Source organism: Megalops cyprinoides, chromosome 11 (genome assembly GCF_013368585.1).
Source record: "Megalops cyprinoides isolate fMegCyp1 chromosome 11, fMegCyp1.pri, whole genome shotgun sequence".
Taxonomy (NCBI): domain Eukaryota; kingdom Metazoa; phylum Chordata; class Actinopteri; order Elopiformes; family Megalopidae; genus Megalops; species Megalops cyprinoides.
Genome location: NC_050593.1, coordinates 22,483,797 through 22,507,646, shown reverse-complemented (window position 1 = coordinate 22,507,646; position 23,850 = coordinate 22,483,797). Strand labels below are relative to the sequence as shown.

At 44.4% G+C, this 23,850-nt stretch overlaps 1 protein-coding gene across 5 annotated transcripts in view; it reads left to right on the top strand.

Annotated features, from left to right (window-relative positions):
* The window catches only part of dgkh (diacylglycerol kinase, eta), a 56,395-nt gene extending 32,954 nt beyond the window's left edge, over positions 1–23,441 (top strand). For 2 of the 5 annotated variants that reach the window (XM_036540032.1, XM_036540033.1), the window contains 25 exons: positions 2,442–2,548; positions 2,786–2,911; positions 3,716–3,818; positions 6,964–7,126; positions 7,474–7,582; positions 7,689–7,828; positions 8,145–8,226; positions 8,605–8,696; positions 8,874–8,973; positions 9,196–9,511; positions 10,276–10,410; positions 11,827–11,964; positions 12,356–12,473; positions 12,720–12,830; positions 13,222–13,318; positions 13,958–14,065; positions 14,932–15,045; positions 15,503–15,637; positions 15,750–15,910; positions 16,182–16,287; positions 16,506–16,598; positions 17,001–17,120; positions 17,310–17,415; positions 19,374–19,504; positions 21,844–23,440. In XM_036540032.1, coding sequence (XP_036395925.1) covers positions 2,442–2,548; positions 2,786–2,911; positions 3,716–3,818; positions 6,964–7,126; positions 7,474–7,582; positions 7,689–7,828; positions 8,145–8,226; positions 8,605–8,696; positions 8,874–8,973; positions 9,196–9,511; positions 10,276–10,410; positions 11,827–11,964; positions 12,356–12,473; positions 12,720–12,830; positions 13,222–13,318; positions 13,958–14,065; positions 14,932–15,045; positions 15,503–15,637; positions 15,750–15,910; positions 16,182–16,287; positions 16,506–16,598; positions 17,001–17,120; positions 17,310–17,415; positions 19,374–19,504; positions 21,844–21,930 — 3,098 coding nt within the window. In that variant the 3' untranslated portion in view covers positions 21,931–23,440. Of the gene's footprint in view, positions 1–2,441; positions 2,549–2,785; positions 2,912–3,715; positions 3,819–6,963; positions 7,127–7,473; positions 7,583–7,688; positions 7,829–8,144; positions 8,227–8,604; positions 8,697–8,873; positions 8,974–9,195; positions 9,512–10,275; positions 10,411–11,826; positions 11,965–12,355; positions 12,474–12,719; positions 12,831–13,221; positions 13,319–13,957; positions 14,066–14,931; positions 15,046–15,502; positions 15,638–15,749; positions 15,911–16,181; positions 16,288–16,505; positions 16,599–17,000; positions 17,121–17,309; positions 17,416–19,373; positions 19,505–21,843 lie in introns of all 5 variants that reach the window. The other 3 variants (XM_036540031.1, XM_036540034.1, XM_036540035.1) reach the window with 3 other exon arrangements.
* The last annotated feature ends 409 nt before the right edge of the window (positions 23,442–23,850 follow it).

Below are 23,850 nucleotides of genomic sequence, written 5' to 3'. Positions count from 1 at the left end.
TATTCTTCTCTTCGATTTCTTGTGCAAACCAATCGATACAAATTGATGTGCAAGCTGTGTGATAGAACCGAGGAGACAGATTTAATATTTCTCCCGGGCTAATTTGACAGGAACATCCTGGATGTCTCAGTCCATTAGCGAGACATTCTGAGTGCTGTTTTGTGCACTTGATGAATGACTATATACTCTGTTAATGGTCCATGTGCGGTTTATACTTCTACAGTAGCTGGGTGGAGTGTGGCATTATTATGCATGTTTCAAGAGTCCATAAGATCTGATTTCCCCGAGAAACGCACTAATTGGGAGCAGCGTTGAGAAAAGAAGCGGGGCTTTGTGATTAGAAATGCGGCATTCAAAGAGGAAGAGGTCGAGAGCCAGTCTGCAGAGCTGTGGTTTTAATGAAGTGTCTGGAAGGCGGATTCGTCTCGTTTCCAAGCAGCGTCTGATCTGGGTCCAGGGCCCGGGCGCAGACAGCAGCGAGGGTGACGGAGGGCCACGCGTGTTCCCGTGTGCCGGGGCCATACGACCCTTCTGGTCCACACTGTGGGCCTTTCCTCCTCAGATGGAGGGTGTGTTTTCAGTACTGCTGAAGGGCGATGGATAATTCCAGCTGCCGGAGAGCATACGAACGAATGTGGATGCATTTCAGCACCAGTGTAATGAGCCACCGTAAATCCCTCTAATCCGCCGGGAGACGGAGATTCCACAGCATATGGAGGAAGTGTAATGGGTTTACGCGCTGCTAAATTAGGATTTAACTGGAAACGGGCCAGCCTGTTTGTGTTTGCAGAGGTTAGCGCGGTCGCATATGGCCGCGTATGTGAGACCCGCAGAAACACTCCGCTGTCACCGTGCCTCAGTGGCAGGTGATTGCGAGTGAGCAGGGGTCAGGCTTGTGACAGTTCTGCGGGGTGTGTTTTCATTAGGCTAGCAAATGCACCTGAGAGGATACATCGATGAAGTGCCTGCGTTAGGAAGCATCTGACAGGGCCGTGAGTGAGTGCGGCGCAGTTAGTGAGCAGATATCGCTAGGGAGAATGGCCCTGATTATGTGGCGAACGGGTCATCGCCGCGGAGGTGGGCGCACGATCAATCAGGCACTTAATTCTCATTCTGCTGTGAACCAGATGAGCATTCTTAATCAGATTAAGCCTGCAATTCAATTTACTGCAGGAAATCAACAACAGAACTGACAGCCTCTGGTTAATTGGACGTCGGAAACAGGGCACCGGTGGCGTGGGAGGCTTGATTCGGCCGTGTGTGCATGTGCAGGGGTGTGTGTGAGTCTGGGGGCCCTTTTCACTCTAACTGCTATAGGCATAACCTTTAACACTGAGTAGGAAGTGTAATACTCAAAATGCACTGTGAGGAAGTGTGTATGGCTGAATACTATGATGATTGATCTTGCCCCACAGTGCAATAGATTTCAGAAAGTTTTTAATGTATATAGCCAAACATACTCTGTTGATAATTTTCCTTAAAGAGAGAAAAATGGTGTTTGTCGCTGATCAGACAAATGACTTAGTCACACTGTCATGCCACTGTGGTGCCTCTCTGTTCTACAGAATAACCATAACACAGACTACGTGCACCTCATTGATTGTATCAGAGCATTTTGATCTTAGTGTGCACAGCACTGTCTCTGTAAGCAGTTTGGAAAATGACAGAGGAGCACAAGGCCTTTTCTTTCCATTGTACCACAGCAGGTCCCGAGGCATCATCTGTTATTACTGTGTATATGTCTTCCAGTGTAAACACTTCATTTCTCCACCACCCTGTGCACGCACCTAACATCAGCCCCCTTGTAACACAACTGTACTCTGGACTCATCCAGCAGGGCATTTTTCCATTGATGTTTGCCTTAGTGAAAGGCATAGCAAACTACAGTTACTGCAGAATTTTATTGCGCCTTTTTCATTGCATGGTTTGCATCTTTTCCTAATTGTCTCCATTGTTCTATCCTACTGTTCCATTTTATTTCTGTCATGTTAGAGATACCATTTCTGTTATGTTAATATTGCTAACCTACATCCTAGAATTTATCTACATCCTAGCAATATAAATTGCCTCTGTTGAATAGATTATTGGAATGATAGAGTTTGCTGACTGGGTGCAAAGTGTTGCGAGGGTGATGACGTTCACTTTTACTGCCCATTCAGGAGCTGCGTAAAAAGTGTGGAGAAGTCAGTCCAGCTGGACTGAATACTGTATCTGTGTTTAACAATAATCATGAATTGAAAGCACACTTTCAAACTTTCAGCCAGCTTTCTTGAGAAGGTTTATAGAAATGACTGTGCCTGATAACAAACAATGCACAATATTTACTGTAATCCACACACTTTGATTCTTTCTTGAGTACAGAATGCTGAATAAATGTATTCCTAGACAGCAGTTTTGTTGGGAGAACTAATGATGTCTCTATGTCCTGTTTTGTTTTGTAGTGTGCAAATTTAAAGCCCACAAAAGGTGTGCCGTCAGGGCCACAAATAACTGCAAATGGACAACATTGGCTTCCATTGGGAAAGATATCATTGAGGATGAAGATGGGGTGAGTCGTTGCCGTGAGAATCAGGTTTCAAATGTTGCTCCATACTTTACTTCCACCGAAGAGCGATGTCAGTCAAGGCACTTTATAGATTACAAGAGTATGTTGAGGGACATAGTGGGGTGGAGGAAAGGGTAGCAAGAGGTAGGAGGAGAGAGAGAAAGGGGAAACAGAAACCACAAATGGTAAGTGCTGCATGCTGCCTGTTGGACTGATGCTACGTGTGGCTGATTGTTGCAGATTGCGATGCCCCACCAGTGGCTGGAGGGGAACCTGCCTGTCAGTGCCAAGTGTGCGGTGTGTGACAAGACGTGCGGCAGCGTGTTGCGGCTGCAGGACTGGCGCTGCCTGTGGTGTAAAGCCATGGTGAGAATGCAGCCGGTCGGTCTCTTCAGAGAGGTGCCCTTATATCGCGTGATCTTTGACCCCTGACTTTATGAGACCTCACATTTTTAGACCCCTCATTCTCTGTGACCCACACGTTTACAGTACCCGTCTAAAGTTTGGACACACCAGATTAAAATAACGGGAAACATGCATTAAAAGACATTTTGATCTCAGGACTTAAATGCTTAAATGCTTGAAATTTGTTTCTTAGACAAATTTAAATAGTGAAGTTTATGCCTATGCATGAATATATATATATATATATATTTTGTTTTGCTTTTACTATTATTCTAAAATGTGGAAAATAGTAAAAATAAAGAAAAACCTTCTATGATTAAGTGTGTCTAAAGGTTTGACTGACTCTCTGAGACCTTAAGCTCTTTTCCCTCAGTATACTAGACCTCACAATGTCTACACAATATTTGACTTCACATTCTTAGACAACACAATTGTCATTTTCACGCAACTGTAGACTCCATTCCCTTGTAGTACACACTCTTACAGCTAATGCTCTTACCTGGCTCCGATTTTCTCAGAGAGCCACTCCCAGGGGCCTTTTCACTGCAGTCTTTGAAAATGCAATTATATTGTGTACTGACTCACAAAATAGCTTCAGACTATTACACATGGTAGTTGTTCAGTTGTGGCATGTTTTTTTGACTACTGGCCTCCTGAGAATAGTGTTCGGCAGGCTCTCTCATCCTTACTCCCGGTATGCACAACTGAGGGGACTCACGTGTCTCTGCTTGCTGCTCTGTTTCCCCTTTCTCTCTGCTTGGACAGGTGCACACGGCCTGCATGGACCTGTACCCTCGCAAGTGTCCCCTGGGTCAGTGCAAAGTGTCCATCATCCCGCCAACTGCGCTCAACAGCATCGACTCGGACGGTAGGTCTCTAAACCCAGGGTTAGAGCACTCCTATGTGGAACGAAGGCCTGGACCCTACAGCATCAGGCAATAGGGTCCCATGGTATTATTGTTAATATTACTTATTTGGCAGACTATCTTAGCTAGCTTGACTATCAAAGTTGTCATGGTAAGGTACATATTACAGGAGCAACAAGATCAGCATGAATGAAATAGCCAGTAGCACAGAAAACGAGCATCAAGCTAAACATAGTGCTGGAATATAAGCATACGATATTGTGTCTGCATAGCTATACTGCCTAACATTTATTATCAAGGCCAACATACTCACATGATACTAATGTGCACATAACCTAATAAGATCAACATGGTAAGAAAGTTTATACTGTTCAATTAAAGTAGCAGACCAAAAATAATATCTGTTTGCACCAGCTAAGAAGACAATCATGGGTAATGACAAACAAAACCATGGTAGCATGTGCTTTTCCTCAGTGGCAGTTTCTGAAATGTTGTCAGCGCAGGGTGAACTTTACATTTCTCAGTTGCCTTGGTAACTGGTTGCCTCGACAGTCGGTGGAATGAGGTTAGATGGGCTTCTATGATGGATGAAGAGTCAGGTGATCTCTTGGGCAGGTGTTTTTACAGAGGACAGTCCAAGATATTTAAGGCAAGTCCAAGAGGTCAGGATGGATATTTGGGCCTTAGCCAAACACTCTTCACCACCAGCAAAAGCAGAAGTGCTCAGTGGAGATGAAGCCATAAACACACTGAAAGGGAAGAGATGAGGAGGCTTGCCTCATTTGAAGCCCACCGGGGTATTCCTGAAACATTTGACCTTTTCACATTCAGTTACTGTGGAGAAAGCAGTGGGTGTGCAGCTGATCACCACATAAATACATTTTGACAACACTTCTCAACGCATTTCCTCACGTGGAGATGCAGGCGGGGCTGCAATGCCCTTACTCTGCCAATCAAAAGCAAGCTTCACAGGAGCCAATAGATGCCCCCTATGTCTCAGTGTCCTCTTAGCCAATGAATCACAGCCTGCTGTGTTGGGAAATTATGTGACGCAATAAGCGTGATTTTTTTTTTTTTCCGCTAACCGTGTTAACAGTGAAGTTCAATTTACACCTTGCTGGTTGCAGCCCTACTCAGTGTGTGTATAGCTGAGAATGTGTATTCTAGGAATGGCACGGGGGAGGGTTTTGCCGTCAATCAAAAGCGCTATTTTAAATGGAGGCTTACACCTTGGCAGGAGGCTGTGAAAGTCTAATAATAGAGTCGCACGCTGGGCTGCGTTTTATTGTTTCCACCTCGCCCATCAGCTGCGGAATGAAGCCCACGAGAGCACTAAAGCGATTTCCTCCATTGATCAGGGTCGTGACCCCAAGGGATGGCTCGGGGGGCTCTCTCTTTAATTGGAGAAGGACTTATCAGAGTATTAGTGCAGTCCTCCTCCCCTACGTACAGATGGGATAGTGCACTCCCAATAATGCAGACATATGGCTTCCCACAGCATGATCGCAGTCGACTGTTTCCAGGAACACGAATACATACTTAAACTGGAACAGAAAAGAAAGTATGAGCATTTTGTGTGGTATGGTGGTAGACCTCAGTAGCTGTTAGCGATTTGGAGGACTTGAGGAAAGGTCTTCTGATGGAGACACAGGAAGAGAGAGGATCGATACCGAGGAGGAGAGGAGAGAGTGAGTGGTACAGAGGGAGGGATGAAGTATTGCAGGGGAAGAGATGTAGTGATGCAAGAGTAGAGAGAGACGAGGACAAACTGAGTGATATAGGAAAAGAGATGGAGTGATATAGAGGGAGAGAGGGACCTAAATGGTGGATATAGGATGTGAATCCTGCCATTCACACACAGCATTGTGGAATCCCCTTCCTCAGCGATAGCCCATGAGCAGCTCTGAGACTTAATTGGCTGTGAGCAGCATGCGGCACGTGCTGAGGCTTCGTGACTCACTCCCAGTTACATCCAGCCTTCTGGAGGGGGGTCTGAGGTCTGAGTGCTCCCGGGGGGCTGCCAAACCCCCCCCCACTGAGGCCAGCCCCCTCGAGAAACACCCCACAAACACCACCACAAAGCACTCGGTTCTCACAAAGAGCACAATCACTGTCACACTCAAGTACATGTCAAATACTTTCATGCACGAACATACACACAAAAATGAGCTGTACAGTAAGATAAAGCACATAAATGCGTGCAGTAATTCCCTGCCTGTGTCTTCAGAACAGATGTAATTTACTCCGCTGATTCAGTTCCTACAGCACATGCTGTTGCGCATGGTAGCATTACAATAAATAGGTACCCGTTTTTAAAAATGTTTTTGTTTTGGTTGTGTTTTTGTACTGCCAGTGTAGTCAAAGAATATTCAGTACCAAAGTATATATGTCATTTATTACCTTGCTGCTGTTATATAGTGTTACCTTTGTGGTCCTGTTTTTTATGCTGTGGCTGGATTGCTGTTATAGTGTGCAACATTAGTGGCATCTTTCACTGTGAATAGATCCTCATGTTGGGAGCCCGGCTGCACAAAGGCCTCATTAACATCTGTCCCCGAGACGCATTCATAATGACTGTCTGAAGGAGCTGTTTAATTATGATAACGTCTCATATTACCCACTGACTGCCATCCCCTGTTCCCAACCCTGCCAAGCAAAGCCACTGTCAATAAACGTCACGTGTCTGGCTCTATGTATAACACGTGGCAGCAGCGTGGCCTAGCGGTTGAGCAATGGGGCATCTGTAACCAGAAGGTGGTCCTTTTGATAAAGATAAAAGATAAAGCTGAATTGTTTCAAATACTACTAAAACAGTATGAGTTCCATGTACTCTCTCACCTTATGAGTACATGGAACTCATACTGTTTTAGTAGTATTTATTTGCCAAGCACACCACAGCACTTCACACAGCAAACTATTTTATTATACAGCTGGATATATGTCTTAAAAATCATAGTCCTTTAACGTGTAAATGTGTAAAATAAATGACACATCTGCTGATTATACTCTACCATGAAGAGTTGGATTGAAAGTGGCATGTAGGTGTGCTCGATGGTTCAGTCCAGGTACTTGCTCTTTAGCTTTGGTGTGTTGCTTGCTGGTTATTTCATGGTGGCAGAAAGAGTGATTTTTGTCTCTTTTTGACAGGGTTCTGGAAGGCCACTTGTCCCCCGTCCTGTGCTAGCCCTCTTCTGGTCTTTGTCAACTCCAAGAGTGGGGACAACCAGGGAGTGAAATTCCTTCGTCGCTTCAAACAGCTCCTTAATCCCGCGCAGGTGTTTGACCTGGTCAACGGTGGTCCACACTTAGGGTGAGGAAACTGTGGATTCAGTGTAAAGAACAGACAGTCAGGCATCCTAATAAATTCTGATTTCTGCTACTGAATCAGTTACAGTACCATTGTAATTATACAGTATATTTGTACAGCTATACGCTACACGTTTTTAATAAAATTTCTCATTGCAAGTAATACGTCTTATGGGGTCTATTTCCCTTAGCAAGATTTTTTTATTCTCATAAATTCTTATATCTAAATGAATATCTTTGAAATGACAACACACATATTTTTGGCATTTAATCCTCTCTAAAATACCAGGGAAGTGACTGTGATTGGGTTGGTGCCAGTGACAGAGTCCTCTTGTGCTTTGTGTCCTTCAGCTTACGCTTGTTTCAGAAGTTTGACAACTTCAGAATTTTGGTGTGCGGAGGGGACGGAAGTGTCGGCTGGGTCTTGTCTGAAATCGACAAGCTGAACCTTCACAAACAGGTAGGCAATTGCGCCTAATGAAAGTCCACAGGACCGCGCCGAATGAAAGCAGGTCCTGGGTTGCTGATGGATGGAGGCTGAAGCCGAGCGTGTGATTCTGTTGTAGTGCCAGCTGGGAGTGCTGCCCCTGGGCACGGGGAATGACCTGGCGCGGGTGCTGGGCTGGGGGCCGTCCTGTGACGATGACACGCAGCTGCCCCAGATCCTGGAGAAGCTCGAGAGGGCAAGCACCAAGATGCTGGACAGGTATGGCGATAAACGAGAGGGCTATGGGGTAATGCAGCCTATTACACAGGGGCAGGTAGGAGGGGGAACAGGGTAATATAGCCCACTACACAGGGTATAGTGGGAGAGGCTAATTGGTGGCATAGCCTATCACTCAGAGGGAGGTTTGAGGAGTGTACTTATGGTTAAGGTGTAACGTATAACACTAGATCCGTTTGACTCTTATTGATCAATCAGGATCATTGCACCCAATTTATTGTACCAAATCTACTGTAGTGCCAATTATGTGACTTCAGCTGCAGGAGGTGACAATGTCAACTGTTTCCTTCGTTACCAGGTGGAGTATAATGACGTATGAGATTAAAATACCTCCAAAACAGAGCTGCCCCGCCACGCCAGAGGAGTCTGAGGAGTGCCAGGTACTAGTCCAAAAACATTAGGATAGCTCACCAACACAAGTTCAAAGTTATTGTTTCAGGATGCAAGGTATTTGACTTTGCTTTTCATAGGGAAAGTGCAGTTAAGCAGCTATAAAGTAGAGGAATATACATTCTTACTAATTTTTGTGTTATTGTTCTTCAGTGATGTCAGTTGCACCTTTTGAGGGATCTTTGGCCGCATGTGATCAGTTCCTTGCCTTAGTCATCAAAGTTAATATTGGCATAGCATATAACATTATCCATCAAATACCCAACAAAGGACATATATTGTTGTGAAATCTTTGTCTATATCCAGTCCAAAGAAGTATTGATATTTCATGTTCCTCTCTTTAAGTCTTTGTTTTGCTGCTGTTACAGTTTCAGATCTCTGCGTATGAGGATTCAGTCGCTGCTCACCTCACCAAGATTCTCAACTCAGATCAGCACTCCGTGGTCATATCCTCTGCAAAGTAAGTTCTCAATCCACATGCATTTGCATTTGCCGTAAAAACGAGAGTGGGAAATAAACCACTTTCTCCTGTCTCCTGTACTCTCCTCTTCTTTCCTTTCTCTTTTTTCCTTTCTCACTCCTCCCCTCTGGTCTCTTCCCATCCCCTCTCCCTTGATTTGTCTTTCCTTTCTTCCAGGGTTCTCTGTGAAACAGTGAAGGACTTTGTGGCCAAAGTGGGGAAATCCTACGAGAAAAGTACAGAGAACTCAGATGAGGCTGAGACCATGTCTCTGAAAGTAAGTCCATTGATAAGTGCTTTGCTGCACATCATCTATATTTGTGGTATCACTAAGGCCTGTCCTGATTTGATCTAACCAAATCAAATCAAGACAGGCCTTAATGAACCTTAGTGAACCTGCCTGAACCAGACAGAATGTCTTGTTAGCCTTTTCTGGCTGTAGTAGTGTGGCCTCTGCCCCCCCTTCCTCTTTGGGTGACGCCTCTCTGTCTGTTCGCAGTGTGCCATCCTCAACGAGAAGCTGGACTCCCTCCTCCAGGCCCTCAACACGGAAGCCCAGGCTATGCCACACCCACCTCACACCACTCCACCTATCGTGGAGGAGGAGCTGGAGGAGGAGGCGGAGATCGAGGAAGAGGCAGAGCTGGAGGAGGAGCTGAGCGAGGAGTCGCTGACGGAGCTGAAGGAGAAGCTGGAGGAGAATGTGACGGAGAAGAGCTCCCCTCATAAAGTGTTCAGACCCAGGGAACAGCTGATGCTGAGGGCCAACAGCCTAAAGAAGGCCGTGCGGCAGATCATCGAGCAGGCTGAGAAGGGTAACGTCTGGGCCTGTGGGAGTCAGCGGGCTGATATCCCACAATCCCTTTATCAGAAAATACGCTCTTAATCCAAACAGTACTGGAGGGAGACCCCCAAACACAAAAGCACAAATTAATCATGACTTCACTTTCAAAGAGAGTGTAAAAGATATGATAATGGATCCTTTGGATTTAAGGAGCATTCACTCCTTTGAGCAAAGATTTAAAGTGAAAACAGTTTATTTTATTAATAGAGAAAAGAGAATGATACTTACAATTTGCAGAACGATGGTAATCGAGTTAAATGGTAACACGAATTTGAATGGCACAGTAGTCTGTGTGCGGCCTTGCTGGTAATAAGAGTTTGTGCGGTGCGGCTGGCAAGAGCATGGTGAGGCTGTGTGTGTGAAGAAAGCTGTGAGGACTGCATGCCAGCGCGTGGGTGAGAGGAGAAACAGGACTGTCTGTGCCAGGCCTGAGAGAACTGGCAGTACCAGTCCCTATCAATCATCAGCCTCTGGGACAGGTTCAGTGTTGCAAAACCACAGTTTACCTGTGTGCACCTGAGATCATGACATTTGCAGCTGACAAAGAGGGGCATTCATATTCAGCTTGCTGAAATGGCATGAGTGCAATTGCCACTTGTAGGTTTAAAATAGACAGGCTCTATGCTCAGTGTTCTCAAACAAGAATATGTACGGTATCCTCTAAAAGTGTTTTTCTCTCCTCCTCTCCCCCCGCCACCTCCCCTCTGTCTCTCCCTCTCACCCTTTGTCTCTCAGTGGTGGATGAACAGAACGCACACACGGAAGAGCAGCAGGAACTCCAGTCCCCAGCCGAATTTAAAAAGGAGAACGAGGACGAAAACAAGGACAGCGAGAAGGACGAAGACACCAAGGACTTGGAATCACCGTCCTGTATGTCCTCACTCTTATGTTTCACTGTGCACTCCAAAAAAAACCACTCCTAAATATACACTGCCTTGTGTAACTACACTGTAATTGATTTGACATCAGTAACAAAAAGCGTGATTGCTGTGTTTTTGCTATCCAATGCCCGAGAACAGGTTAAACATGATCTCATTAAATGCAATCAAATTTGCATCAAATGGTATATGATACAAACACTGCCACCTACTAAAAGGTGAGAATTCCATTAGAGCTCCAGTGTTTTCTTAATAGTGATATAAATAGTAAGATGACGTTTACTGTATGTGTGTTGCTGTGTTAATTCAACACTGGAAATGAAACAGTTGCATGGAAAGTTGAATATTAGTATTTACAGGTCAATCTCAGACTCTGTACTGTAAGGAATACAGGTAAATAATGGGGATTGGTCTTATGTTACCTGCTGCAGCCAAGGGAACACCCCATTGTTAGATTTCCTGGTGAATTTTGAATGAAAAGTGAGCTCAGAAGAATTTGGTTTTACACAATAACTTTAGCTAGATAACAGTGAGTAGCTGTCCAATCATGCCAGTGTGATGTGCTTACGGCTTTGTCATCGTGTATTGCATGGTGTTACTTCCTGTTTACGCGACTGCCTGTTTCCTGTCCATCTGTCAGGCAGTGGAAAGGTTGTTTTCAGGCTGGTTGTGTCCCAGGGGCATTGCTGCCCTTTCTGGCCCATTCCTCCATCTTGCAGCTGTTTGGTGTCTTTTGTCTTCCTTTGGCGTTTGTTTGTTTTGAAGTTGCATCCCATGGCAGTATCTTTTGTCTTAAACTTTCCAAAAACCAACAACTGGGGTATGGAAAAGCTGATATTCTGACTTCAACAAATGGTTGGATTTTATCCTGAAATCCTAACTTTGCATTTGCATGTGGTGTGTTTGTGACACCACCAACCTCCCCCCACACACGCATACACATGCACACACACATACCACCCAACGCCCCTTTCTGATGGACCTATTAGCTCTTGGATGGGAGACCTCTTGGGCAAACCAGGTTGCTACTGAAAGTGGGGTTTGTAGGCCAGTAGGGTCCCAATGCTGTGTCAGGGACACTGAGTGGTAGGAGATTCTGCCTTTCAAATCATATGCTGCACTCTGGTTATGACTTACTCAAATTACATTATTTTGATTAATTATCCTAGCAGTTGTATGTTCTACTACTACTTGCGAATACTGTAGCCCTGAAAAAGGATGATTTGTGACAAAAAGTATTAGATTGGCTGTATTAGGGTGACATCTGAAAAGTTATCGCTTTGTGTTCTGATTTTGATGATGATTAATGGTGACAGTGAGTGTCATTTTGCTGTAGGCTAAAGGCCGATTGGAGCTGGAGATTCCATTTACAGCAGATGATTGATAGTTGACTTGTGTGTTTCTCCAGCTGCTAAGACCACACCATGCTCCCCCCCTGAGAGGCATGTCAGTCGCAGCAGTCAGTCCTGCGGCTCCTTCTCCATCCCTCACTTCACTACGAGCAAGGAGAACCTGCCTGTGCTCAACACTCGCATCATCTGCCCTGGTACGGCTACTGAGACACTGTCACACATACACACACATACACATGTGCACACACACACATGCACACACATACACACGTGCACACACACACACACACATGCACACACACACACGTGCACACGCATACACATGCGCACACACATGCGCATGCATACACACGTGCACACACATGCACACACGCATACACACGTGCATACACACACACGCGTGCACACACATACATACGTGCACACACATGCACACGCACATACACACACATGCGCACACACACGCGTGCAGTCATGCATGCATGCACACACACTCTTACACAACACACACACAGACACACATGCATATTTGTGCATGTACACATGCCGTCCACCTGATATCTGGCTGTGTTCTCGTGTCTGCAGGTTTGCGAGCCGGTCTGGCTGCTTCCATAGCTGGGAGCTCCATCATCAGTAAGATGTTACTGGCCAACATCGACCCATTTGGAGCCACACCCTTTATCGACCCGGACTTGGACTTGCTGTAAGTGTGGGTCCAGGGCAGTTATACAGAGTTTTTTATACAAAGACATATTCTGTGTTGTAGTTTACAGTATAAATTCCAGTCTAAAGGGCTATAATGTAATTATTTCAACCTCAAAAACGCATGGACATGTGTAAACACGTTTCAGTGTCTCCCACCCAGTACTTCTTTTTTAGCTTGTATTCCTTTTCTAGCTGTATTTCCTTAGCTACAATGAGAAGATTTGATTTCTGTTTTGCCTCACAGAGAGGGATATTTGGAAAAGTGTGTCATGAACAACTACTTTGGGATCGGACTGGATGCCAAGATCTCACTGGAGTTCAACAACAAGCGGGAGGAACACCCAGAAAAGTGCAGGTGAGACTCTCTTCTTCTCTCTTCCAGGCTCTCTTTTTCTGCTTTTCATGATTTGCATTGCAATATCAAGATTTTACATCCTAAACCAGAATTTTTGGTTAATCTATTCTACCATCAAACTCACCTTTTGTAAGAAACTGAATAAATACCTACATTAAAAAAATCAATTTCAGTTTTTTTATTAAATAAAGTATTTTAAAAAATACTCTTAAAAAATACTTTTGTATATATTTTTGTTTAACTTATGTGGGTTTCTTTTCCAAATGTATTTTCATTTGTATTCAACAGCTCTGTGGTCTGCAATGTCTGCTTTCAGATCATTAATGAAAGAGCACTTAATTATTGTGATTAGACGGGCTCTTCATCTGTAGCATCACTCTAATTCCTGTAGGAGTCGCACTAAGAACATGATGTGGTACGGCGTATTGGGCACTAAGGAACTGCTGCAGAGAACCTATAAGAACCTGGAACAGAAGGTCCAGCTAGAGGTGAGAAACTGATTGAGCTTTGTCTGGATCAGAACCTCAGGCACAGGCTGACTATACAGGCAGAGAGAAAGAGTATGTTAAACCCCACAATGCACTGCTTCCTGTATAGCTTTTGGCATGCAATGCTATATTGAGAATCTTTTTGAGAGATATGTATGTTCCATATAAGTAGGAAACTTATTTTTTGCTTGTGTTTGGTACATCCAGCTAAACATATTCCCTGGAGTTGATTTTTTTATATAGAGCAAGTCTCACTCACTAATATTCATACAATGAATGTTGATGCAGTGTACTTCTCCTACCTACAGTATGTAGGAATTTTTATACAGGATACCTTGGAATAATCTAGCCACACAGTTAATTTTAGGATCAAACAGTGAACTATGAGAACATATTCAACTTGATAAAAATGTATAAATTTTGCAGGAAAAAAATCACTCACTGTACCTTTAGAATGAAAGGTACCTTGTATTGTTTCTCTTGTTGTGAGAGTAAACATGGTAAGAAGTTCTTCAGACACGCACGTTTCACTGGTGGGCGGACGTGTAAGTGGAAAAAGCTGCCCATCACACGACGTGCCTCTAGTGAGCAGCAGTGACATCAGACTCACAGCTTCCTCTGCCTGCTGTTGTCTTGCAGTGTGACGGACAGTACATCCCCCTCCCCAGCCTGCAGGGAATCGCAGTGCTGAATATTCCCAGTTACGCCGGTGGAACTAACTTCTGGGGCGGAACCAAAGAGGATGATGTAAGTGTCGCCGAGGCCTAGGGCTGCCCTGGCTCCCGAGCAGCTAAAAATTATTCAGTGGCAGCTGTTTCTGGTTTACCATCTCATTTAAAGTTGTTAGCAAGGGAAGAATTTGAGTCAGGCCTTTGCAATTAATGAGTACATTCTTTCATTTGCACCAGCAAGTGACAGAACATGATAATTTTGGATAAACAGCTCATAATAGCCCTGTGTGTCTGTTTGTGTGTGTGTGTCTTCTCAAATTTAATAAGGAGAAGCTGCTGCTGCACTAGCTCAGCTGTCTCAATAAACTCTGTGTGCATTCAAACCCCCGTGAACCCAGCATAACCCTAGCATTCCCTCCCGAGCAAAAGATTTACTAGGGCCGTGTGCCTAAGATGTATTAAAAGGGAATGTTGACAGATTAGGGTGTTTCAGATAGTGAGGGTACCCCTGAACATGTGTATCACGTGTGGTTTGCTGCCATATAAAAGGCTCAACTAGGAGTAGAACATGGCATACAGTAAATGGATGTGTTGTTTTGATCCTAAGCAAAGTTGCTGGATGTAAAGGAGACTGAGAAGCCGTATGGCTGCTGATTGAAACAAAAGTGAAGGAATGGTACCCTCTAGTGGACATAAACAGTTAGCATGAGATGACTATGATGGGTACTGAATCTTTTGCAGTGCAAAGTTCTAAAACACATCCATGTTAAACAAACTGATCAGTATGTGTAGAGATGATCAGTTCCGCATTGATATTAATCTGTCTATGACTAGATGACGTTTTTGCATTATGTTTTGCAAGCATGATATCGAACTGTAAAATTATTTATCTTAATCTAACGATTATATGACACACTTCATGTATTTAATGTCTTGTTATAGATATTTTGTGCACCATCATTTGATGATAAGATCTTGGAGGTGGTTGCTGTATTCGGGAGCATGCAAATGGCAGTGTCCAGAGTTATCAAACTCCAGCACCACAGGATCGCACAGGTAAACATCCCTCTGCCCTGACAGCTTAGGTAGATTTCTCGCTGTCCTGATAGCTCAGGTGAGCTTTCTTCTGTCCTGATACCTTAAGTAGGCTTTTTTTGGTATGATAGCCCAGGTCCTTCTGTCCTGATAACTCTGTAATTCTTCTTTTTGTCAGTGTAGCCGAGGTAAGCATTCTTTTTGTCATTACAGCTCTAGTGAGCTTCTTTGTTGTGATAGCTCAAATGAGCTTCTGTCTGCCGTGACAGGCGATCTAGCCTCCCTTTTGTCATTGCGGTCCAAGTGAGCATGCCACTGTGATAAAGGCTCAGGTGACTTTGTTTTAGGTCTTAAAGCATCCTGAAGATTAGTTCAGTCACTTCTATCTGGCTTCCCTCTGTCACAATTATCCACCCTCTCACCCTTTTCCCTCTTCAGCTTCTTGCTGACATAGCCCGGTCTGTCCTTTCCTCTGCAGTGTCGCTCAGTGAAGATCACCATTCTGGGAGACGAGGGGGTCCCCATCCAAGTGGATGGAGAGGCCTGGATCCAGCCCCCAGGAGTCATCAAGATCCAGCACAAGAACCGGGCCCAGATGCTGACCCGGGACAGGGTGAGAGACCAGGGCCTCCCGTGTGAGAGAGTGCCATTCTGTGTCAGCCCTGGAGTGAGGGGGGGGCTGTGCTCTGCATTTAACCCATTCATTTCCTTGCATGCTTGCTTAGGCCTTTGAGAACACTCTCAAGTCCTGGGAAGACAAGCTGAAGTACGACAAGCCCCCGCTGAGGCCGCACCTGTACCCGCAGCATTCTGTCGACCTAGCGACCGAGGAGGAGGCCGCACTCATCCAGATGTGCGCCCGTGCCGCCGAGGAGCTCATCACCAGGTGACACTCAGGCCCTCACGACTGGAGAAAAGTCACTCGCTGCTTAGAGTCTAGCTGAATCTGCTGAGCACAGATGCATGAAAGTAGCCTATGACACCAGTCTTCTAAGCATTCGACTAGTGTTACCAGCCAGAGCCTCTTAAATAAAGAAGACGGGGGAAATGCAGGAGTTACATATCTAGCTATAACATGGAATATCTGTGCCAAAGCTGTCAGTGGGACAGTGTGTTCTGACCCCGAACCTTTCTGGCGCCTGTGTCTCTGTCGGCAGGATCTGTGAGGCGGCCAAGACCAATGGCCTCCTGGAGCAGGAGCTGGCCCACGCCGTCAATGCAGCCTCCCACGCCATCAACAAAACCCACCCCAAGTTCCCCGAGGTGAGAGGGGACCCTAGGAAACCCAAACCCCTCTGCAGGGCAGGATCTTCGTTAGCGTACTATAATTTTGGCACAGTAAAAATGCACTGGAAAGCCATTTTGCTGATTTCCCTTCTATTCTGATGGTTGCCAGTGATTCATAAGCACTGCTGAAGTGGGACTGTGCTCATTGACCGCCCTCTGTGATGACATGCATCCCTTTTGCCTGTCCTCTTCAGAGTCTGACCAGGAACACAGCCATTGAAGTGGCCAGCACTGTTAAGGCCCTACACAACGAGACAGAGTCTCTGCTGGTTGGACGCGTGTCTCTGGTAAGTGGAGTCCCTTGCACGCCTAGGGCTACTGTGCAACAGGAGGCCAATGCTGCATTTGGCTAATGCTGTCCATGGACCAAAAGACACACTGGGCATTGCCCTCAGATGAATCCTCACCAAGAGAACACATGAGAATGACTTTAGTTATTATGCATTAAGAAAGAAGTGGGAAGAAGGATGGTCTGTGAGTGGACAGATGTTTATCTTAATCAGATCAGTAAGTAGAACAGTTAGCAAGAGCAAGGAGTAAAACCAATTTGACCTTTATCAGTGACTTTCTTGTAAGCAGAATACCAAGCTGGTATTGAAGATTTAATTCTCATTAGAGCTTAGTATGAATGTTTTTCCTGTGAATCGCTGTGTGTGTTGCTCATTCATTGGTATTGTGCTTTACTAAAGCAACTGGACCCACCTCATGAGGAGCTGCTGTCCACAGCCCTGCAGAGTGTGGAGCTGGAGCTCGGGAAACTGGCTGAGATCCCCTGGCTTTACCACATCTTGCAGCCCAATGATGAAGAGGTGAGACCGCCCAACGCCGCTCCCACAGGCCGCCCACACTGGGGCCCCTCCTCCTGGGCCACTCCCACTGACCTCTGAAGCAGGTCCCTGACCGATGCTCTCAGCTCAGCGGTCTACCGCCTGAGCTGGTGTGTCTGGCCTCAGCAGCTGCAGTCAGGAGGCGTGACGCTTTGGGTTTTTGTGTCCCAGGACCCTGCTCTGGAGTACGGCAAGAGGAACAGCCGTAGCACCATGTTCCGCATCGTCCCCAAGTTCAAGAAGGAGAAAGCCCCTAAGAAGTCCAGTCCACAATCAGGTAAGGGCATGTCCGCACCCCCCTACACACTCCAGGCTGGCTCCATCCATGGAGCAACTAGGCAAATGTGGAGTCACTGTGGTGCTGCAAATCTAACAAGGATGTGCGCTTGGTCACACCAAACGTGGTGTTCAATTGTGTGAAACTGACTGAGGTCACACGCTCAGAGGAGATTTTACAGAGACCCTTTATGGAGTTACATCTCACTGCCCTTTTCAGTACTGTCCTCTTGGATCTTGTTCAGATGCAGCACTTTGCAGTGCTTTAACAATAGGAAAGCCAGCATTTGTCCAAAACTAGAATTGTTGATTTAAAGGGTTCTAACTTTTAAACAATATCCACAATGAAAAAAAGATTTTAAAAAAAGAAACTGATTCATGAGGTATATACAGTGTGATTTCAGTAAAAGTGATCAAACATAACAGTTGGAAATGATCTGTAACATCTTCGGCCTATAAACTGGACTGACAAGTACACATCGCACAAATAAAAAAAAAATAGAATTGAAAAAGAATTTCTTCGGGGCAGTTCTATTGCAAATGAGATCTACAGTTGAAAACAGGCGGACCTAATTGCAAGAGTTTTGTCAGTTGAGTTATAATAAGCGAAACAGGGCATTATAGTATAGTAGACTGGTTCCACAGAAGTATGCTTTGCATTACTGAACAACTGCATTGTGAAGCACAACACCAACAGACATGTTAGCAGTGGATCAGTTTCTCACATTCACTGCCAGCCAACATATTTGCCCAATCTTAGCCTGGCAAGTGAGTGATGCATGGACTGCTCAATGACATCATTTCATAGCAGTCAAGGCCGATGCCCTCTACCCCCCCTGAGAATTACCCAGTGTCTCTGTTCTGTGATGTCATCCAGTCCTCAGTCCAACCCGCCCCATTCATGAACATCCCCTGCACACTTCTTCTGTTCGTGATGTTGTCCTGTGATCCGGATACAGTCAACGTGTCCAGAAGTCCAGAGCAGGCACAAACCAAGGTCATCTCTCAGGCTAAGCCCTTATGTGTTAAGGGCAGGTAACACATCGTGACTGAGGCTTGCCTGTCCGGGTGTGTGCTAGGGAACAGGAGCAAGCATATACTCCTTGATAAGACTGCACTCATTTGTCAGCCTCACCAAAGCAAATAATCAATTGCAGATGCTTGAGTATTTTCTTTTTTCTTACTTAGCACCATATGTCATGGACCCTAGAATATTCACTCTGATTTGCAAGTGTACAGCAATTCCTGATTGGATTAAGGCTTGTTTATTTACTTCAGTCAAGATTGTGATTCAGGTATGCTCGTTCACTCTAATTCCGTTTGAAAGTATTGCCTCACAGGTTATAAGGATGGTAACTCCAATGAGACTAAAGCTGTATACACAGTACTGCACCCCCAGTCTCCCACACACACACAGTGAACACAGTTCCAACACCAATTTTCCTCAAAGCAACAGGCAGTCAGGTTATACCTGGAAGGATGTGCGCGATTTACAATACTGGTGCTCAGATCTAGTGACATGACTGGACTGTGACAGACTTCCCAAACCTGGTCTGGCTGCAGTCATGAGGAGGAGGAGGATGCTACTGCAGCCAGGAGGGAGCGGACAGTGGATTAGCCACGCCCACCAGGAGGCGCTGCAGGGACTGACTTAGACGTACAGAAGTTTGCATAGCCTTTAGTCTTCCCTTCCCCTCCTACTTCCTGTGTTGCTCTGAATGGTGGACGTCCCCACCACACAACCTGCATGCAAGAACCTCTGGAGTGGCAGTGACTAGAGGCCTGTTCTGAAACAACTTCCTAACCCTCTTTTTGCCAGCTGCTGCTGCCTCTCCTTCTCTGTCCTCTGTATGTTTCCCCCTCCCCTGTTATTTTCTCTTGGCCTGACCCTGTGTGCTCGTGTGGTGTGTCTGAGGGGGCTGGACACTGAAGGGGGCTTCTTGCTCTTGACTTGTGTAGTTCAGAGGTGGGGCACTGAGGAGGTGGCCGCCTGGCTGGAGCAGCTCAGCTTGGGGGAGTACAAAGAAACCTTCATCCGCCACGACATCCGCGGCTCGGAGCTCCTTCACCTGGAGAGGAGGGACCTGAAGGTATACAAACGACCCCAATGTGCCTCACTCTATCCCGTAGCCAAACTCTCTCCTCCTTTTCTCTCTGTCTATCTCTCTTCTTGATGTGTTCCCTGTGTGCTGTTGTGTGCTGCACTGCTCTGCTTGGCTTCCTCTGTGCAAACGCTGAGACCAGAGACCCTCTTACTAACCCTGCGTGCTGGGAATGAGCTTCCTTTCCCCCCTGAAGGCAGGGGATTTGTAGGGGAAGAGTGAAGACGGATAGGGAGTGGACCCCTGCAGGTTTAGGTCACGAAGGGGGGAACAGCACTCACACTCTCAGTGTCTCAGGGACACTGAACTGGACAGAAAGTGGTGTTGCTCAAAGAGTTGCTCAGACACAGGGTATGACGATCAGGGACAGCTGATTGACGACCTGGGTGGGAACTACAGCATTGCGGGTCAGCACACTTGTGTTGCTGTTGGTATGGACACAGCACAGAGCTGTAAGTAATCTTGCCAGTCAAGAAACTGTCTCCCACCATAGGCCCAAACTAGCAACACACAAAACGAATTAGCAAAACATTGCCAGGATATTTCCGTTTTCAACCATAACGTTAGCCAAACAGATCCATTTCAAAAAAACGCGTTCACTTGCAAAAACTCAGGAACTGCAGGTCACCTGTCAATAATTTTACATTACAGAGGCACAAAAGCAATTCAGTCAGTGTCAGTTGATACATAAAGTATTTACTCCTTAAACAAACGATTTACACTTACAGACATCGTCGTCCACTCAGTGTTCAATCTGGTTATCCAAAAATGCAAAAAAAAAAAAATGTGTGTTATGTAGTTTTGCCTGTAGGAAAATCATGTAAATCAGTGTTTACCAACATTGACAAGTAAAATGGAATCCTGGAAAGTGTAATAATTAAAAATAATAATAGCTAAAGGTAGTTTTTCTTTAAATATTAGGTTGAACTAGAAGCTGAAGTCACCTCTAACACAGGGCCTGGGGAATATTGGGATATGTAAGTTCATTTCTTGGAGTGCAAGCAGTACAGCACAGGGTTAATAACGACTAGGTTAAAGCTCCATAGCCCACAATTTTAATTTAGATTTTGTCATGACTATTGCCTTCCTTTTCTTGTAATCATAAAACTGGTATGCAGAAATTGTTTTCAAGAATCCTGAGCCCTTTCAACATTATGCAAGTTCAAGAGAAGGCACAGTGTGTACAGGCACAAGTAATGATTCCCTCCCACAAATTCATATCTATTTGTACTCCATGATCTCATGTGGGATCAACATAAATGACAGCTGCAGTTGCACACCAGTGTCAGCCATGGACACACACATACACATAACTCAGTCATAAAATGCCACTCTACCTTGGACTGTGCCATTTTACCTCTGTTGTGTCCCATCATTTCAAATCTCTGTCCCTGCCATTAATATGGAAATACTCATGGACTCATTGTGTCCTTTGGACGGTCTTAAACCCTGTTTGTCTTGTAATGGGATGATTGTTCCCAGATGTTGTAGGATGAGAGCACAGAAAAAGCCTTTTCCATAAATCTCAAGGTCCTGGCCTTTAATTAAGTGTTTATCCTTATCTAAGGAGTGTGTTTCTATCTAGACATCACGTAGATGTCTATAAAAAGATGTAAAGATAACACTTACTGCCATTAACACTAACACAGCTATTGCAAGAAGACAGGCAGACTGGTATTGCCAACCAGGCACACATGGTCACCCTTTTATACACCTGGTTTTCTACAAGAAAATTCAGCTAAATAAAGACTCTTTATGTTTGATCGTAGGAAAAATATTCTCACAAATATTCTCACAAAATAATTAGTGTGTTCTTGAAGTTCAGCTGTTTTGAACAATAACCAGTATTAGTGTTTGGTTGACTTTTGAATGGCACAAACCAAAGGTGTTCTTATGACAGAACAGTTAACTTAAGTTTTAATTTACTTAAGTTCATTCTACTGATGTGGGTGGATATGCTAGGCTTTTTAAATTCAAACATGGTTAAAACAGTGCATTACTGAATGAATGATTCCTTACGTTAAGAAAACAAAAACGTGATTTGATCTGTCACCCCAATAACAACCCAGAAAGATTTGTCATTCATGTCATGCTGAAGTCTTAAAGTACAGTACTGATGTCTCGTACCTGTTCATTGTCCTGATGGTACATCGTGGAACTCAGGACTGTGAACTCTGTAATGGATTTCAGCTACTCTTCATTCTACTTTTTTGATGGCCTTGATTTCTTTCATGGGCAGAACCCTCTCTTATACTGAAAGAAGTGACCTGCATCAGTCTAGTACAACTGGTGTTATTTCACGTGGACATTTGCTCTTCTTTCAACAGGATCTGGGGATATCGAAGGTGGGACATATGAAGAGAATTCTCCAGGGAACTAAGGAGCTGGCCAAGAACACTCTAGTTGACCTGTGAGTTGGAAGGGCAATAGAATTATGGGACACACCCCATGGCCGCGGTGGAAGAGTTGAGGAGCTCCGTTGTCTAGGAGAGCTTGGTACTGGGGAAGGGGGACTGTAAATGGATGGATGGAATGATATTTCCAGTTGCTGTGGTGCCTGAAGAAAACTAGGAATGGGATTCGTTTAGCGGTACCAGTGCCAAAAAAAATTGTGTGAGAGAAGTTTGGATAGAATCTGAAGGAAGTGGTAGGTCTTAACAAAAAGCCATTTTACCATTCTCCATACATGGCATAATCAGGTATGCAACTGTTGGCAGTCTCTGCCCTCAAAAGAAAAAACAAAACAAGTAGCAAAACAGGACTTCCATAAAGTTTGCACTGTGGGTTTGGCATATGGCTGAATAACTGTCACATTGCCTTGCAATAGACGGCTAAAATGGGTAGGGGAGGCGCTGTGTCAAACTTCTTGTGTTCTTTGACCCCGCTGTTTACATTGTACAGCACAGGCTCAGTGAATGCATTGCAAACAAACGGTGATCCAACTCAAATGTGCTGGGGACTGGAAAAAAAAAAGAGAAAAAGGTGTCTCCTTAAAATGGTGAAGTAATGATGCATGGAATGCCTGCTTGACTTGGATATCTATTTAATTGCATGATTAATGTCAGATTTTTTTAATGTACATGAAGAACACTTGAACAAGTTTTATATGGATTTAATATCATGCCATTTGTTACTACTGAACTCTCCTTTTGCTCATAAGTAGCCTTTTTTCTATTTTTTTGCATGGAACTTGGGTGTCAAGGAGCCGTGTTCTGTGGCTGTCACCTGTGCCATATTTCAAGGTTATTTATCGTACAATGTGCTTTCTAGATAGTGTCCTAGTCCTCTTTATAAACAGACATAATAAGAAAAATTTAGAATCTGGAGTTCATAGTCAAAATATATTATTTCACGTTTGTTATTAACTGTGTGTAGCTGTGAAAATCTGCACCAAAGTGAATGTCCTGATCACTTCAGATTTTTGACAAAGCTGTTTCTCCATTCACTATTAACTTTCTGAAAAATATTTGTGCTCAAAATCCAACTTGGAGTAGATAACACTTGAAAGAACAGGAAGTGAAGAGTTGCTGTGCATATGAAATGAAAGAGGACGAAACACAAAATGTCAGTTTGAAGTTTTATGCAAGTGAAGCAAGTTTATGGCAAGAAAATTGAAGACAGTATTTAAATTTTATTAATGGGTCTGTTCTTTGGGTAATTGCCCCTTTTCAAAGATATGTTGCTGGGATAGATATAATACAGTAGCCGGTGCACTTCTTCAACTTAATACATTTCAAAATGTAATGATATTTAAGTAGGAATAGGACGTATGCATTGGTTAAAATACAACACTTTCTGAGTTGTGTTCAGGGGCTGCTTTTTTGGGAAGCACGCAATTGAAAGATAAGATGTTAATAAGACACTCTGTTCTAAATTATAATATGTTGGGTTATCACAGGGTATATTTATAGATGTGATATAGTAAGGTTGTATATATATAATAAAACAAGTGAATCCACTTTGTTATTATAGTTATAAGCCTTTATAGATTTCTTATATAATATAAACGGCTCACACATTTAAATGTGTGTATTGCACCAGAACACCAATATCAATTATAAAGTTTAGGGATCTGTTCTACTACGTGTGTGATGCTGTAGTATTCTGAAGGTGCAATATTGTATTTATTTTAATGCTTTTGATAATTTGTCTTTGAAGCTAAACAATGTGATGCTTTTATGTGGAAATCTAAGAATGGATGGTTCAAAATGCTTCCAAAAGTTCATTGTCTCATTAATCTGTGCTTCCTTGATGCTGTGCTTAACATAAGAGTGACTAGCTAGATATTTCCTAGCACAGATTGCAGAACGGGCATAGCTGCCAGTTTTACTTCT